General features: G+C 40.5%; 3 protein-coding genes across 5 annotated transcripts; all 3 read right to left on the bottom strand.

Annotated features, from left to right (window-relative positions):
- Window positions 1-8: 8 nt before the first annotated feature.
- On the bottom strand, window positions 9-3,665 carry pecr (peroxisomal trans-2-enoyl-CoA reductase). Its single transcript, XM_030771460.1, has 8 exons — window positions 3,554-3,665; window positions 2,936-3,069; window positions 2,237-2,402; window positions 1,775-1,856; window positions 1,588-1,684; window positions 1,319-1,429; window positions 858-969; window positions 9-581 (listed from the first exon to the last, which is right to left on the bottom strand). Exons 1-8 carry the CDS (start codon window positions 3,663-3,665, stop codon window positions 505-507), a joined length of 891 nt encoding a protein of 296 aa, XP_030627320.1. The 3' UTR covers window positions 9-504.
- Window positions 3,666-4,710: 1,045 nt separating this feature from the next.
- Window positions 4,711-7,890, bottom strand: rpl37a (ribosomal protein L37a). Its single transcript, XM_030772078.1, has 5 exons — window positions 7,885-7,890; window positions 6,908-6,979; window positions 6,029-6,157; window positions 5,669-5,751; window positions 4,711-4,878 (listed from the first exon to the last, which is right to left on the bottom strand). Exons 1-5 carry the CDS (start codon window positions 7,888-7,890, stop codon window positions 4,815-4,817), a joined length of 354 nt encoding a protein of 117 aa, XP_030627938.1. The 3' UTR covers window positions 4,711-4,814.
- Window positions 7,354-18,158, bottom strand: pfklb (phosphofructokinase, liver b). Of its 3 annotated transcripts, XM_030770490.1 has the most exons (22): window positions 17,964-18,158; window positions 17,091-17,164; window positions 16,898-16,975; window positions 15,971-16,160; window positions 14,779-14,944; window positions 14,382-14,426; window positions 14,132-14,240; window positions 12,557-12,652; window positions 12,229-12,321; window positions 11,849-11,974; window positions 11,394-11,458; window positions 11,223-11,286; window positions 10,955-11,101; window positions 10,659-10,729; window positions 10,463-10,550; window positions 10,187-10,339; window positions 9,848-10,012; window positions 9,594-9,655; window positions 9,282-9,393; window positions 9,087-9,186; window positions 8,782-8,887; window positions 7,354-8,545 (listed from the first exon to the last, which is right to left on the bottom strand). In XM_030770490.1, exons 1-22 carry the CDS (start codon window positions 18,043-18,045, stop codon window positions 8,398-8,400), a joined length of 2,340 nt encoding a protein of 779 aa, XP_030626350.1. In that variant the 5' UTR covers window positions 18,046-18,158; the 3' UTR covers window positions 7,354-8,397. The 3 variants fall into 3 exon arrangements, with proteins under 3 accessions (XP_030626350.1, XP_030626352.1, XP_030626351.1); XM_030770492.1 differs by lacking the exon at window positions 11,849-11,974; XM_030770491.1 differs by lacking the exon at window positions 12,229-12,321.

The raw sequence follows: 18,158 nt of genomic DNA, 5'->3' as shown, positions 1-18,158 counted from the left end.
ATCGAAGCTTACAGAATTTATACAAGTCAGTGTCTCAGAAGTCTGTTTGTTACATACATGGTGAGTTGCACAAAGGACGTGGTTGCAGTTCCATTTCTCCTTAAGGCAAAGTGTTTCAGAGATCTACATGACACAATTAAACAGAAATTTATTATTCATCGTATTAAACTATAGATAGTAAAATCTCCAGCAAATGAACAATCAATCTCTAACTATTCACAGATCAGTCCTTGTAAAGTCATCATAAACTTCAAAATATTTAGTGCTTGCACATCAGTTTGGCTTGGTAAACCTGTAAATCTGTAATATTTGAGCATACTAGCGAACTGTTGAAAAAAAAGTTCTTTTCAAGGATAATGGTATTCGTGTCACAGCTGCAAAAGGACATTAAAAGCAAATACTGAGACCAATGAGCTGAACTCGACTGATCTTCCACTGCCCCGGTTGGCTAATGTAGCCTAGCAGGCAGGATTGTGACAGAATTATAACCTGCTTGCTATAGTGTTATAATTTGGATTTCAATATTTCATTCAGAACTTCTGTGTTCTCCCCCTCCGGAGGTGAAGGCCAGGCATCATGGTCTAAGGGAAAGGGAGAGGAAGGGGGTAAGAGAGAGAGAGAATATTTTTACACAGATTACATTCAACGTTGATCAGTTTTTGTAATTAGTCTGTTCTTTAATTCAGCATATACGATAATAAAAACTAAAATTCGGGGGGGGGCATGCTCTCTCAGCAAAGAACACTACCAAGACACACCTATCTACTCTCTAATTTGTGTTCCCTCTTTGTGTATAATTTAATTATGTCTCTAATCAAATTGTGTTCAACCATTCCCAAAGCATGACCAGCAAGTACCTGGGATTTCCCACATGGAATGATAGAGGCTCTGGCCTGCATCCACCTTTAGAGTCTCCCCAGAGATATAGGAAGCAGCTGGCGAGAGGAGGAAGCAAACAGCTGGAGAAATCTGCAGTGAAGAGCAGAGAAATAAAAGACAATGAGAAGCATTAAATCCCTCTACTAGTTACAATAAATTCACAAAATTCAACACATTATCGTAATGATAGTCAAAGATCGTTACAGAGTAAACAATTTATTTTCATCAGGCCTAAATATTCATGGCACACAAGTTATGCTTGAAAAATGTGGCTTGTGTAAAATGTGTTGAATTTAAACAATATCACTACCAGCAAAAGCCTCTGTGATTGCAACCTCCACAACATAGTGGTGGACTGGTTCACTACAAACACCATTTCTCGATCAAAAGTAGGACATAAGTCAGCAGGAGAAATTTTGCCATATTCACACACACTTACCTCCTCTGGGACACCCAGTCTTTTAGCTGGACTGAAAGACACAGACTTCTGAAATAACACGGGACCAAGTTCTTTGTAATTGGCCATTGCAGTTTTGGAAATAATGGTTCCCTGCAAAAAAAAAAAAATCTGTCCATTGATCTTCATGTAATTGTTTACCAAAACAAAATTTTAGTGTACTAGTCCCATGCAGTTACATAACTGATGGCTCAGGTAAGGCCAAAGATTAAAAAAAAAAAAAAAAACATTTTCACAATCACATATCTTACTGGTGCCACTGAGTTGACTCTGACCCCACTGGAGGCCCACTCAATAGCCAGACTTTTGGTCAGGTTGTCTACAGCCGACCTTGCAGCTCCTGTGTGTCTGTAGAGGAGGAGATCAGACATCTGAAAATCAGAGAGATTCTGGTTGACCTAAGAGTGCTATGATGCTTCAGTTAGGATGACAACTTACGCCATTCCAGGAAAACCTTTCCACATATCAGCAATGATGTTTACAATTACACCGCCATGTTCTTTCATCCATGCATTGTACACTAAGAGTCCAAAAAAAAGAGTCAGTGACCATATTCATATTACTGTCCTGGCATTTACTAGCCACAAATCAACATTTGATCAGATGCAACCCACGTTTAGTACACTTAGGATGGCAAATGTGATTAATAGATGATTGTCCTTACCACATTATTTGAAAGTTGAGTAGACAGTTTGATCATATTCATTTCAACATCCTTATTACCACGCACATATTCTAGTTATATCCTTGTAGGGAGCAAATAACAACTTATCCAAAGTAGCTAAGATGCAAAAAATGACATTTTATTACTAAAATGTAAATACTGAATCTGGATTATGATTAAGACAATTACTACACTACACTACTTTCTAAAATACAAATCCTACCACTAAAACTGACCTTCTTTGCAACAAAGGAACGTCCCAGTTAGGTTGGTGTCAATCACAGCGTTCCATCCCTTAACACTAATCCGATCCACGGGACTGGGGAACTGGCCACCACCATTGTTCACCAGGAAGTCAATTTTCCCATGCAGCCTCAGTGTCGAGGCAACCAAGTTCCTTACCTATTCGGAGTTACAGTCAGAAATTGGCTGTACAATGGCTTATCTATAAACAAGTACACATTTTGCAGACCTTAACCACATTCATTAGTCACAGTAACATTTCATGTGTGGCTTAAGTGTGTTACAGAAAACTATACAAACTGCCTGTACCATGGATCATACGTTTGTGTGCCAACTCTGTCTACAATGTTTGAAACAGATGTATTTTACAGATATTTATTTGCGCTCTTTTTGTTTCGGGTAATGTTATGCTGACTACACTGATGACATAATAACAGCACTGCAGCTTGATCCATTATGCTCTAACTGGCTACCCACTGGTGTCACAGAGTGGAATAGTTAAGATGACTACAAGCAGAAAAAGGAACATTTAAGAAAACACACTGTTGCAATCTCCATCCTTCATTGTGCTTTCATTTCATTATAACAGTAAGATGACAAGCTTTAACAAGATAGCCCTGTTCAAGCCTCACCCACAGCTGCCTGCCCTGTATGCAAACACCTATTCAGTGATTGTCTGTGGGATACTTCACCTCCGCCTCACTGCGAATGTTGCACTGAAAGGGGGTCACTTTGGCTGAGCTGGAAGAGGGAATTTTCTGAGACAGTTCTTTTGCAGCAGCCTCTAGGCGGTCCAGTTTGCGGGAGGATATCACCACATTACATCCTATGATAAAGCATGCCCATGAGAAATTCCTTCCTCTACACTTAAGTGTTGAGTTTATCTTCGATTATTTCTCAACAGGATCATTGATTTGTTTAAATACACACCCATTAGATTTGCTGCAGGCTTTCTCTTTATTTGTTTTATTCTGGTAGTGATTTTAATAGTGTTGTTGGATCTCCATTTAAAGTTTGAACCTCGTAAAGTTTGATACGGGTCCGTAGCCTCAGACAGATGCAGCTGACATGACATTAATGCGCACCCTGAATTAACCTGGTCACGTTTAAATATGGTGGCTAACTGTAAAGTGAGGAGTGGTGCATTTACCAATATTAAACTTCTGCTTAACTCGCTATCTAGTTTGAAAATGTTTTACACCAGATGTACTGAGAAGACGAAACTTTCCAGGGCAAAGTTCAAAGGACGGCCGCACATAAAGTCAAGCAAAAATACTCGTATTGGAGTATGAATATACTTTGATACATACCCAGCTGTAACAATTCATTTGTGATAGCCTTTCCTATTCCTGTTCCACCACCCGTCACTATTGCTACTTTGTGACTGAACAGACCCACTTTAAAAACACTGGAGGTCGCCATACTTACTGAATGTTTGTAGAGTATCTACGTTTGTGCATCGGCGTCATATGTTCACGTGACAGCAGCCTCCGTTGAGTTAAGGACGTACTACAATTGCCTAAACGATGCCGGTAATACTGGATCACTTTTTGATTAGAACTAAGAAAAACTTTGATCTCTATGTTCTGTTCCTAAACAATCATATGAATATTGCTCTAAACTGAGATAATTTGATATTGGGGAAATAATGCTGGGGCCGGGCGGTGGCGGTATTAGATGTGCCCTCGACAACTTAAGGGTTGTATGTAAACAAGACCGCGCTTACGTTAAATGCCTAAGAAGGACCCTTCTAACTGCAAGTAATCAGAGTTAAACGGAGATATTCTGCATATTTAGTTGAAGAAGCCAAGGGCTCAGTAGCCGATAGAGTTTGAATTAGACACGATAATGCTGGGCTACAGAAAAACGTGTCATTTTGTGGATTCCCAGGACTGGAGTTGAAGATCACTGATCTAGGTTACACAATTAACTAAAGGCAGGGTTGTGGCCTGATACTCAGCCCTACATCCAAATCCAATACACAAACGTAGGCAAAGCTGACACTTTTCATATTTCTTCAATAATTTGATCATTGAGAGCATCCAGCATGGTACAGCACAGAGCCTTTCCCAGGCATCTTGGGTTATGCTTGTAAAGCTTATATTTGTAGCTTAACTCTCCCAAGAACTTTCATATCAAAGCTTTTGGGGGAAATAACTACAAAGGCAGACATGACAGCAATAAAAAACACAAATATAAACTTTCTTACGGCACAGGACATTAACGACAATATTTGTGCTATCTGAATTAGTGGGTATAGCTGCAGTTGATGAGGGTTGCATTTAAATGAAAGGCATCTTGTCACGTCACCTCATATCAAAACCACAGCTTCTTCTTATAGCAAATATGCACCCCACATAGGCCCATTTCTGGAGATGCTGAACATGTAAAAGGTACCTAAGCGCTCTGATAAACAGAACAGCCGTGTTAATCCTGTGTGCATTGGACAAAAGAACCAGAGGCAGAGCCCGCTCAAGACTTCAATTTATTGTGGGATGTTCCAACGAGCCACATGAAATGCAATGTCTGAGACAGGGAGATCTTAATCTGTACAAAAACAAAAGTCCCAGTCTACTGGTCCTTCAGCTCCTTCAGTCTCTTGATGGCAGACTTCACTGTGACAGCTGACGTTGTGCTGCAGACGGGGAACAAAAAAAAAAAAGGATCGATATTGAAACAAAACGTCATCACACGATTACACTCCAATCACGTTTAGCATTGCGTCTAGCGTTGTGTCTTTATTCTGCACGGAACGTAGACATTCTCGTGATGTATATTAAGGGGGAAACATCAAGTTTGCTCCAACTCATCCTCTACTGAATGGTGACTGCTCTCAGGAGCTCTGCAGCAAACAAAAGAGCTCAGTGTCCTATTTTTCCCCCCCAAACAACCCTAAGTCAGTGATGGGGTGAGGGATATATCAAGATATCAAAATTTTTGGTACAACAGCATGATCAAAAACTAGCTATAGTTCAATGCAGAATTGCAATCGCTTACAATCAAACTGGAGCAGAAACGCTTGACCTGGATTTGATTTCAGGATTTCTGAAATCAGCTGTGTGAACTACAGTTCACTGAACGCCAACTCACTCATGTATATTGTTAGTCAATTTTATATCGAACACTAGCAAATATGCTAACCTTGTGCCCAAATCACAGTCACTTCATAATATTTCAAAAGATAATTCAAGATAGAATTTTAGGGATACATCTCAGAGGTGACTTGAGATACAGTAGTCCAATGTGAATAGGGCATCATTTCCCATTTTGTTTCTTGGCTCCATTACTCAAGAAAAACACTAAAATTCTACAACAAAAGCGCTGGCTACTTAAGGTTTCGTAAACTCCAATGGGTTTGGATCGCTGATTGACAGTGGCAAGTAATTAGAACTTGACCATTCCTAAACAAATCAAATGATTCTTACTTGTATGTCCAGGCTCCTCCAGCAACAGTCTTCATGCAGGACCCACAGTGCCAGATACCAACAGCCTTTCTCTTCATCTTAGTCTGTGAAAAGATCAGGACGGTTAACAAGTGTTTCACAGAACACTAAACACTGCACAGTAAAAACCAAACCTCCACCCTCTGCATAATGCAAAGAGCAAACAGTGCTATAGATCGCTGCCAACTAAATGCCTATTTCACGCTCGTCTCTCTGCTGGCTTAACAACCACTTACACTAATACATGCAAAAAGTTACAGACAGGCTCTGCATCCTTACAAGTGATTTAAAACTTTTCAAACCTGAATGCATACAAACTGGCTTCATCCAAAAAACACTAACCTTGCCACAGAAGGAGCAGGTGTACTTGGCGTGTTGGCTGATCTCAATCTTCTTCACCATCTTCCTGAGGGACGCACCGTAACGGGTGCCGTACTTCCCCACAATCCCCACCTTCTTGGTGCGCTTGGCCTGCAAAGAGATGTCTGGTTAGCTCCTTTCGTTAGAGTATAATGCAGTCGTCCTAATCTCTACAGTGTTGAACGCGACACAATGGCACGTCAAACTTTAACAATGTACCTTCAACTCAAATCGTATGTAGCCCACCTCGCATTAGAAACTCTCAGAAATAGCACAGAACCCCTCGAATTAAGAACACTTCTCTGAGAGAAGAAAAATCACTTCCATCTAATCTGCAATCTCCTTTCATCTCGTTGCTGAGATATGTTGCCACGCGAGCAATCTTACACCAAAAGACACCTAACAAATCAGTAACTTCAAACACCTCTAAACAAATTCTAAGCGCCTCTACACTGACAAATTCAGAGCCGCTAGTGCCACCAGCCGTCAGCAGTCCATGGCTATCTGTGACCGGCTAAAATCAAGGCCTTTAAGTTTCTTCAGTTGCAACAGCTCAACAATCGAGAAACATATATTAGTACTTCTGCACTGTAACCGAACGGCTCTATTTGTGTATTTTCACTACGTGTATTTTCAGTATGACCCCTTCCAACGATAGCACAGGCCCATATATGCTATCACTTAGCTTTGGTACATCTGAAAACAACTAAATTTCGCTTTATTAAATTCAAAACATTCTCCACTACTTAAGCGATAGTGCTCCATACATTTATTGAAACCCTCAAATTTGGGAAATATGGATAAATACACTATGATTAACTTGATTAAGAAGGATTATTTTAGCAGACCACTATCGCTTACCATTATAGCAGAAGAGGTGCGGATCCAAAAGAGGGATGACAGAGTGCGCACGCGCGATTTACCAACCAGGCCCTTGGCATTATGGGATAGAGGAGGACCAACTCATCGTTTCTTTTGAATTTTACGTACATTTGTCTCTATTACTCGGTGAAATAATAATAAGAAAAAGAAGACGAAGAATATATATATATATATATATATATATATATATATATATATATATATATATATATAACCGTAATCATAATAATAAATAGGACGAATCGTGCGATGTAGTATATCATGCAATGTATTTTTCTAACTAAGCCCAGTCAATGAGCTGACACTGCCAAATAAACTAAATGGTCCCCGAAATACAACAAAGACTAAGGAATGTCTTATTTCAAGATATCAGCATTTAGAAGTTAGAGTGCAAAAATGTACACTGAATAAAATCACAAAGCCTCAATAGTCATCATTTTAATACCGTATGTTAGCACAGATGCACACTTATAAATACATCATAACAGGCATGCAAGCCTGGGTCAGGGTTCAAGTTAATTAGAAAACTTGGACGGCAGAAAAGTGGCAATTCAGTTACAGGTCAGTGCAAGGTATAAAGACAAGAAAATACAGATATTAACATCATCTCTGTGTACTACAATCCTCTGGGGGCTGATTAGAACACAGACTGACTAATTAGTGATAAAACTGTTGAATTCATTGAAATGTGATTTTCCAAGAGGTATACAAGTTAATTCAATGATCATACTGTAATGATAACAAAACCATTTATGACTTCTTCACATAGAAAACAGAAACAAAAGCATCTGACAGGATTCTACCAACAAACACACAAGGATTTTTGATTTAGATTAAAAAGTAATGAGATTGCTGAAGGAATGGATCTGAAACCAAAGTTCCACAATCTTGACAGATCTCAGACGCGGAAATTGTTTTAACCTCCGCCGTACAGCCTCATTTTATTTCACGCATACTGTCATGGATCAACCTGGTCTGATTGTATGATCTGATGTCGGTGCAATAACTATTACTCAGTTCACTTATTACATACTAATAAATTAAACCTTAATACGATTGTATGGTAAGTGGCAACTATGACAGTAAAATTCATCACAAAGATACTAAAAACAAACATTTAACAAAGGCACAGTAGGTGTAGACTGTTAACAGATACAACTTCAAATGTTACTCATTTTTTTTGGAGTAGTAGTAGTTCATAACTCTTCTCTCAGAAGAACCAGTGTACTACACAGAACTGAATTCAGCAAAATTCTGTCATCTGCATTCAAAAGCTTCAAGCAGGATTCATTTATTGAATTACATCATGTCATTAATGTAGGCCAACACTGACTATGCAATGACAGCAAGCATTATCAAGCAAGAATCATACACAGAAGGAGAGGTACAGGGTAAATTGTGTTAGGATGGCATGACAATTAGTTATAGCACCGTCTGCTGGAGACAAAAGGAAGTGGTGGGTAAAGCTTTCAAAATCCAGTTTCCATGCTGAGCGTCCGACGTGTCACATGCTCGATTTCTCCAGTCACATATTCATCAAAGCTGGTCTGGTACTTGGCGAGCATTTTCAGCATGGGCCGCAGGTTCAGCCACCACTGCTCCTTGGGCATCCTATGACTACAAACATATAAGCCTTATTAATTAATTCATCCTTTATGCCTCTCATCACACAGATATCCGCATTCTTACACATCAACAGCATGTAGTTGATTGTAGCACAAGGAGGAGTACTTCAAAACATTAAACATACACATATTTTCTACAGTAGTAGATCGGGGTGATCTGGTGACTAGTTCAATAGCCGGTTTATGCAACTGTTTTTAGTCAGAGTAAATAAATATTGTGGGACTCACTCAAAGTCTGTGTGGGATTTCAGTTCTGTCACAGGACTGAAAGACAAAATTTTCCTGTTCATACCAATAACGCAGGCTGTGTCGGGAGCGTTCGCGAACACACGACCTAGCAAAGCAGAAAACACGTATGGTCCAAACGTTTCTCTGAATATTCCAACTCCAGAGAAAATGATTATCAAATATATACATCTGGAAACAGCTACAGGGAGTTATAATTAGAATTGTGGGCAGAAAACCAACGTGTTTAGCGAACCTCCCTTATTTCCTGACTTTTCCCTATTCAGGTTTTTTCAGATGGTCCTTACCCTGCCTGTAGGTGTCCTTCATCTTTTCTGTTAGCCAAAGAACAGACTTAACACCCAGTTTGGTTCCAAAATTTCTGTCAAACGGTGTTGGTACACCACCCTGAAAAAAAACAAAACACATTACAATTAAAATTCCAAGTCTAAACAACTTGCAGAGCATACAGTATGGAACTCTGTGAAGCCTGAGACACTTACCTGCTGCAAGTGACCAAGGACATTAACCCTGCAGTCAAACACACCCTTTCCTTCAGCTGAATAGAGGTTATGGATGAAATCAGTTGTATAGTGCTTATGGCACTTCTCATTCCTGCAGTGAGAGTAGACGCAAACCGCAAAAACGTCAAGGTACAATTTTTGAAACTACTGTATAGTTACAAATGAAACATCCACGAATTATGAAAGAACTTCTTATTAGTTAAGTAAAATATTGATCATTTCAATGCTACACAGCCTCAGAACTCAAACTGTACATGCTTTTCATGTCTGTCTCCTGAAGTGTAGTTTTACCTCAGCACCAAGCCTCTCTGAATATCATTTTTCATCTTCTCTGTAAGATGCTCCACATTGGTCTGTGACAGAATATAAACAGGATACACAGACAAACATAAACAGGATACACAGAGATATGACAATGTGCTTAAAGAGACAAAGACAATTACTGTGTTAACGAATGAGTCGAACAAAAGCTCTTTAAGCAGTCCTTGAGGGGTAAAGCTGGTGTACTATTTAAAGGTAGCTACAGACAGTTCACAGAAACTCACTTCCAAATCATGAATGTTGAATGGTTCCTCAAAAATATAGGCTGCATCTGCTCCCACAGCAATGCCAGTAGTGGTTGCTAGGTAACCGCAGTATCCACCCATCGTCTCCACTATAAAGACACGCCTCTTGGTCCCAGAAGCAGATTGCTTTATTTTGTCACAGCTCTGGGGATGAAGGATAGACAGTGACATGCAATTAGGATGGAATGTGGGCCGTTTTCAGTCATTTCCTTTGGTACAGTATAGGAACTGACTTGGCAGGAAACAGAGCCTAAAAAAAGGTAGGTGTTTTACGGTAGAAATTACACAGTAAATTGACTCCTAACAGTGTAATCTCACCTCCATTGCAGCATTAACTGCCGTGTCAGCCCCGAGGCTAAAATCTGTGCCTGGGACATTGTTACTTATGGTGGCAGGAATCACACACATTGCGATACAGAGCTCATCATAGCGCCCACGCGCTTCTACCAGCTGCAGAACACCTTCATAAGCCTGTGGAAGTTATCAGGAAAATACAAACAGATGTTAAGCCATATGTACAGAAACAAAGCCATATGTATAGAGACAAACACATAGTGCCAAACACGCCAAACAGACATTTTTTTAAATATTTACCTCAAATCCACCAATCACGAGCAGAGACTGAATGCTATATTTGCCAATGTTTTCCACAATTTTTTCCATGCAGGAGTTAGGAAGTGTTCTAAGGGGATACACATAAAAAAGACTCTCATAAATTTAGTTGCTTTTGAAAAGTACTAGTTCTGCTCTGGATTCAGACATCAGAAACACACAAAGACTGCAGTCTCACCGTTTAGTCCCGAGCAGTGAGCCTCCTTGGCCTGTCCATCCAGCGACACCATGCCAGTCCACTTCAGTTATCTAGAACCCGAAGAGAACAGACAATCCTTTATAGTCACCCATCAGAGCCGTCAGCTGTCTTACCTCAACCAAAGATGCCTGCTGTCATGCTTTCTTTTGCTTTGAGTCTAACTTCAGTATGGTTGGCTTGGTTTCTTGACTGGTTAACTGACTGACTTACAGGCTAAATAGTGATTGTAACGTTGAAGGGTAAAGTCGGACTGTGTACAGAGTCGTTGGACTTACCGCGTCCTTGGCCAGGCCCTCAAAACCATCATTGACGGTGTAGACCCTGTGACCTTGGGCAAGCCCCACTCTCACTGCTGACCTTACTGCTGCATTCATACCTGCCGCAGGAGCCCCCACATTCAGAATCGCCATGGAGAAGTTACTCTTGAGAGAGAGAGAGAGAGAGAGAGAGAGAGAGAAAGAGAAAAAAAAAGATAGGCCAATCAAGTATGCGGCAATGAACATCACAAACAATAACTAGGTAGAGACGTTCTGATTTCCTTACCTTTGACTGAGCAGGCTTCTGGTGAGCCAAAAGCTTATATGTGTTCCAGTTATTCTCAAAGCTCCTGTAAACATCAAATTGTTTATTTATCTGAAGACACAAACAGACACAAACAGACACACACACACACACACACACAAACACCAACATTCCATACTAAGATGTACTCACTTTCCACGTAGTTGGATGGCTTCATCAAATCTCTGCTCATTCATGGCTTTCTGTACTTCCTTCGTCTAAACACAAAGGAATAATAACATTGATAACAAAAGTGGGCATACAGTTTAAATCAAGTGTTTATGCAATTTCTATAGTCTTACACTCTAGGTACTCCTATACTCTAGGTAAATTATAGCTAGCATGTCTGGCTTAGAGATATGTCCATGACACTTTAATGTTTGTCATTTGGCAAGACAACATTTTAATATCTGTCAGATGTTGAGAGCCTAAAACCGTGTCTGCTATCACGTGTCTGCTATCAAAGTCCAGACAACACAAAACGAAATTCTCTCAACCTCATTGGACACCGAGTGGTCATCAGAGCCTGTGACTTTTCTTCAAACACGTGAGAATCTTTTTGTTCCCTCTGTCTCACTATTGATAATAATGACAAGGCCATAGCTCACCATGTTTACACACTCCATGAGGGGTAGTCTCATCGCCTGGTTACCAGACAGGCCAACAACACAGGCTGGAGTCTCTGGCGTAGCTTCCAACAGCGCAACAACTGCCTCCACTCCCATTTTGCTGCTCTACAAACAGACAAGATGAAAACCATCCTTGAAAACAGAAGAGTGACTATGAGTCAAAAAATGAATGCAAAATCAGAGAGGTGAAAAAAAAGACTGAAAAATCAGGTCACCACATAGCAAAAATAGATAAGGGGAAAGAAAAATAGATGAAAGGTTCATCAAGAGAGGCAGAGAGATATCTGTCTGGATTGCTTCACTGCTCACGATCTTTACTGCAAGGCATGTTTCATCAGCCCATCTCCGAGTGAACTTACCAGTACTCTGTCAAAGGCAGAAGGTGTGCCCCCTCTCTGCACATGCCCCAAAACGGTTACACGAGTGTCATACCCCAGCCTCTGCACCACCAACTAAAGGAAAAAGAAAAATAAAAATCAGCAGTTAAGGAAAGACTATAACCGATAGGTGACAGGTCATTTAGCCATAGCACTGTTCATAAAGTGGGCATTCATCTCTACCTTTTGAATTCAATAATAACCATCAGTTAGTGATCACACTACGCAGATACGCACAGTTTTCTCAACTACGCGTCTCGTATTTAAGCGATACGCTCCATGATATCACCGCGTCTGATAACAGCCTTACGTCTTTGACGTAGGTGGAGGTGATGGGTTTGCCGTGTTTATCGATGGCTCCTTCTGCGATGATCACAACGTTGAGCCGGGAGCCCTTGCTGCGACTCTGTAGAATGAAAAACGCACGCTCACACATCAGATTGCACAAACTGTGAGACAGAAAAACTGTCCTCTTTTAAGCATGCGCATCAAACAATATACAAAATTTCCCAACTTGGTACAATATCACATTATCCAGGGCCGTACTGCCATGTATTGTAACTCACTTGGTGGCAGCAGAGAGCTAGACTTCAGTTACGCTCAAGCTCGTGATGGATGGCGATAAGCAACATGTTCGTCTGCATCTGCATTACTTTGTAAAATATTGCAAATGCAAGACTAGAAATTTGGAAATCATACATTCTCATATCACGCACACTGCTGGGCATTGTGCATATTCATCATTTTGTGAGTTTGTTGCTAACATAATAGCACGTCATTTTTAGTGTCTTATATACAGTTCATGTTGTTTATAGCAACTTGAAATGTTAAGAAGCTCTTCTGAGAGTCAATGCTTTATCATAACTGAGAATATTTTTCCTAGTTGTTAACATATATTATCAGTGTCATGCACAAGGAACCTCCTTGCAAACTTAACTTTCTGGTGCTTCAATATTCTGTACTTAAATAACTTCTATTTGTGCAACTCTGTACTGACTACAGAGAACAGATACCTCAAATATTCTCTGGTTTGACTGAGTCAGAGTGGTTTTTGATTTGAGTCAGGATATTACTTGACATTACCAGAACAGATGTAGAAAAAATGGACAAAGACAGGATTGTCTTAGTCTGCCCATTAGGGTTTTTTTAGGAGTTTAATGCTATGTTTGAAGGCATAACAAATGCTCCAAGTGGATTCCAAAGAGTTATAGACAAGTGGATCCAGGACATGAACTTAAAGCAAGTCCTGGTCTTTTTGGATGATCTCATTGTGTTCTCTGACATCCTGGAGGAACATGACCGCAGTTTACTGCAGGTTTTGTGCCACGTGATGGTATATTGATCAGAGCTATCCCTGGGAACATGTTTTTAACAGACTTCTGCTTGATACAATGGACATTTAATATTGAAGTATGGGGTTGAAATAGATTCAGACCAAAAATAAAGGCTGTTAACAGCTGAAAAAAATCATTGTAAAACTGAAGCTGTTCAGAGGTATCTTACAGCCTGTAGGGGGCATAACGTCAAACAATGCAATCCTCAGGAAGCTTTTGGCACTCACTGGACACCAAGTCATCAGCGAGCATTCTTTACGATAAGTGACAGGTTCTCTACTGCACCAGTTCTTGGGTTTGCCAAAACGTTTGTGCACGTCTTGCACAACAATAACAGCACTATTGTGCTTTAAGCTGCTTTCTACTAAGAACAAGTGCGTAACTGCATTTGCAAGTAAAGGATTGTCTCAAAGTGAAGAGTGTGACACAACCAATAAATCAAGAGTTTCTAGCTCCTAAATGGGCTACGACAGAAAGTTCTCTGACTATCTATATGGAGCTTCCTTCACTCCAGCCCTCCCAAAAGCAGGGTTTAAGCGTCCGCATCTCACCTCCCCTAGTCGTGCGCACATGTGGTCTTCCCAACCTTCCTCTGGAGGAGCCTCTGGGATAAAGACCCAGTCGGCACCAGATGCCAGAGCTGAAACCACAGCTAGGTACCTGTGAGAGGAAAAACGGGGGGGAAAAATTAGCGTGGATTCCAGCTGGTGCTAAATGTTACCTCCCTGTTTCCTAGACTGAACGAGCCTCAGATGTCAATAAAGAGCAGACCTAAAATGAAAAAAAAAAAAAAAAACTCACCCGCAGTGTCTCCCCATCACCTCCAACACAAATGTTCTCTGGTGACTGTAAAAAGTAAACACAGCTTCATATGATTACCTGGACCATCTTCATTTGAGTATTAGCATTATGTGTACATGATGTAAGTGTCTAACTGTAACTAAGTGTACGAAAACCAAAAATTTTAATGTCTTTAAATTTTAAAAGGTTAGTGGCAACACAGGACATTTTGTTCTTTTAAGTAAAATTTCGCTTTCTTCTTAAAAATCAGTGTCACTTTCAAACATTACATCACATGTCCAAAGGACACTTTGAATTGACAAACGTGACTCTGTCACTAAAGACTTTTAAAGTTCATCTATTTTTAACCAAAGGTTTATTTGGGTCAGTCACTGTGCTGTTGTGTGCGGCCTATAACCTCTGGGCAGTTGTAGTTATGGCATCGATGACTTCCATAATCCTGTGCAAGGCAGAGTCTGCACCAATGGTCATGTCCGTCCCACAGAAGTCGTTGTCAATGGATCCGACAAGGCCCACAATGTTCAGGTGTGTGTATTGCTGAGCAAGAGAGTCTGTGATCCTCCCTAATGTATACACAGTTACACACAGGCACAACCAAAAAAGACCCCATTAAAATAATGCATACACAGTTACACACAGGCACAACCAAAAAAGACCCCATTAAAATAATGTATACACAGTTACACACAGGCACAACCAAAAAAGACCCCATTAAAATAATGCATACACAGTTACACACAGGCACAACCAAAAAAGACCCCATTAAAATAATGTATACACAGTTACACACAGGCACAACCAAAAAAGACCCCATTAAAATAATGCATACACAGTTACACACAGGCACAACCAAAAAAGACCCCATTAAAATAATATCAAATCCGTGGTGGCGAGCCAGTATCCGTTTATGTAATGGCAAATACCTTGTCCTACATGTATTACATAAGATGCTAGATCATATGCGTGTCACAGAAATCCTGCCCTTTCTCACAGAGTGCCATGGTGTCAGCAGCGTTCAATAGCGAAATAAACAGAGCAGCTATTGACTGTAATTGATGTAAGTAAATGAAGCGGAAGTCTATAGCCACACAACAGGACAGAGTGCACTGTTAATGAGCAGCTACTCCTAACAGAGATGAGCATTAGTGTGCTTGTGTTTTCAGATTTTGCCAACCTTTCAGTGTGTCATATTTCTCCAGAGGCCGACTTTAAGGCAGTGTTCGCTGAGCATAAAGAGACTTTGACTGGTCTCTTATATGTTACACATGGAAATTTCCATAAGATTGTCACACCGAAATATGAAAATTTAACCCCAGTATATAAAAGCAGCTTGAACTTTCATGCCATGACTGTGCTAATTATTACCTTGGACCACCTCTAACTTTTCCTGGACCACCTCTAACTTTACTGAAACCCCCACTGAGAAGCGCTTACTTCCAACAACTTCCCCCTGCCCTCACAAAAAGCAGTTATATTTAAGGAAAACTTTGCCCCTCATAATTGCTTATAATGGGAGTTAGCTCTCTAAAATTGCGTATTTATATCTGACTGGCATTTCACTTCCTGAAAACATTTTTCTTTGGCATTACCTTGTTTGACAAGCTCTGCTAACAGGTCACTCCACTCATTGCGGAAGATATTGGCCCCTGTGAGACTCCCATCTCCCCCACAAACACACAGGTTGGTAATACCACGCTGGACCAAGTGGAAGGCAGCTGCCAAGCGCCCATCACGCGTGGTAAAAGCCTTACAGCGGGCACTGCCAATCACTGTACCACCCTGGGGACAAAGACAGACACTCAATGAGAGAGAGATTTTGTTAGAAGAATGGAGATACCAGTATTAGCAAAGAGAAAAGATGGCTGTATATGCCTGTTCTATATGTCTGTATCACATCTGCTCTCTCGCTCTCTCTCATTCACATACATACATGCACCATGTGACGTGACAGCGGGCATGTCTCGCATGTAACTGTGATCACCTGACCTGTGTACTCATTATTGTGTGAGAGGATCTCTGCAGCAGATCACTGTGGTAATCTCACAGAACTAATCCCCTCACTCAGCCCTGTCACTCCTCGTCCAATCCCATACCCTCACTTGCGGTCATTAAATAGCTCAGCAGAGATGATGGTAGTAGTAAGATTTTAAGAAAAACAGACAGCAGACTTTTCACATTCGTTATGAGCAGAGTCAGTAATATTGACAGAATGCGATGCAAACACTAGGACAACGTTTGCAGTAGATGATGTGCTCCTACACTGCTCTAAGTCCCTATGCAAACAAATGCCATCTCCATCCATATGCTTGGACTAAGTTCCCATCAAACTAGCAATGTAATTAGCAAGGCCATGAGGATAAGTATTCAGGGCTGATGCATTAGAAGCCAGCTGTTAAAGTAATTAGGATATGCGTGATCAAAGCTGTAAAGTACAAAATATTCAGACCGTTCTTTTCTCATTCTTACATTTCGAAGCTTGATGTGAATAATATTGGTCATTCATCTAACTGACTTACCAGCTGAATAATGTTGGTCACACTTTGCCAGTTGGCGAGCTTGATGTTGTCACCTCCATCCACAAGACCTTGATAACCCTTTAGGCATAAATATGTGTCTGAGACATCATCCAGTAGACTTATTATTATAAGACACTGGTTGTCACAACACATTGTTGTGGACAGTATTACCAAGGTGGGCAATGCAGCTTACCTCATAGATTAGGTAGACCTTGGCTCCAACATATATACCCATCCGTGTAACAGCTCGTACAGCTGCATTCATTCCTGCAGAGACATTTCATACATTGACACACCCAAATGCGCATACATACTACGAGCCGCTATACCTCCGAAGTGACATGGTATATCTAAAGTGTTATATTGATTTTCAAGGTCAGCAAAGCGTAGTGCAAAACGGCGCTAGCATTATTGACGTCTCATTTTGCAGGAACACTGAGTTCTGCAACTTCACACAGTTTGTGTACGGTCTTTTATTCTTTCATTTAAGTTTTTCAGTAGAAAGTTAAGTATAAAAAATCCACTTGTACATATATACGTTAATTTAAGATGAGAAACTGGTAGACTTGTAAAATCTAACAATCTGTATGAAATTACAATGTGGTGGTCGCTAGAAACAAACACAAACTCCAGCCAAGACACTGTACGTGACATTACACATGTTACGTAAGATATATCGCTCAGCAGCCCCGCTATTCATGTGCCCAACAACAGAATTTTGCACTTATTTACACATTTTGGCAATAACATATTTGATCTTGAGGATTTGTCGAAATCCCGGCAGTCTTATCAGGCATTTCCTATACCGTGTCCGCATTTTTTTTTTTATCATGCGGAATCATACATTTCAAAAACAGGAACATAATGCTGCCTATATCGAGTGAATTCATACCATCTTCTGCTAAGCACGGTGGCTAGAAAGTGAATGGATTTTAACAGGTGGATAAATGAGCTGACTCTACTGGCGAAGTAAGGCGCAGTGTGACATTACTGGAGAGTAAATGATTAGCTAACCTTGCCTGCTCTCAATGCTCTCAACGAACTCGTTTTAAAGCACTTAGATTACCTTGTGCATCCCCACCGCTGGTGAGGACAGCGATGGCTTTCCCCGCGCCTGTCATCCGCAGCTTTTCGAAATCCACCAACATACTTGCAATGCAAACAAAGCCGAATGATTTTTAAAATGCCGCAGTAGGAAAGCCAGCGGTTTCAGTATGACAAGTTACCCAATAATACGACTGTTTCTCAATGTCCAATGACC

This window comes from Chanos chanos, chromosome 4, assembly GCF_902362185.1.
Source record: "Chanos chanos chromosome 4, fChaCha1.1, whole genome shotgun sequence".
Taxonomy (NCBI): domain Eukaryota; kingdom Metazoa; phylum Chordata; class Actinopteri; order Gonorynchiformes; family Chanidae; genus Chanos; species Chanos chanos.
The sequence above is the reverse complement of the archived record's forward strand: the minus strand, read 5'-3'. Positions and strand labels throughout refer to the sequence as shown.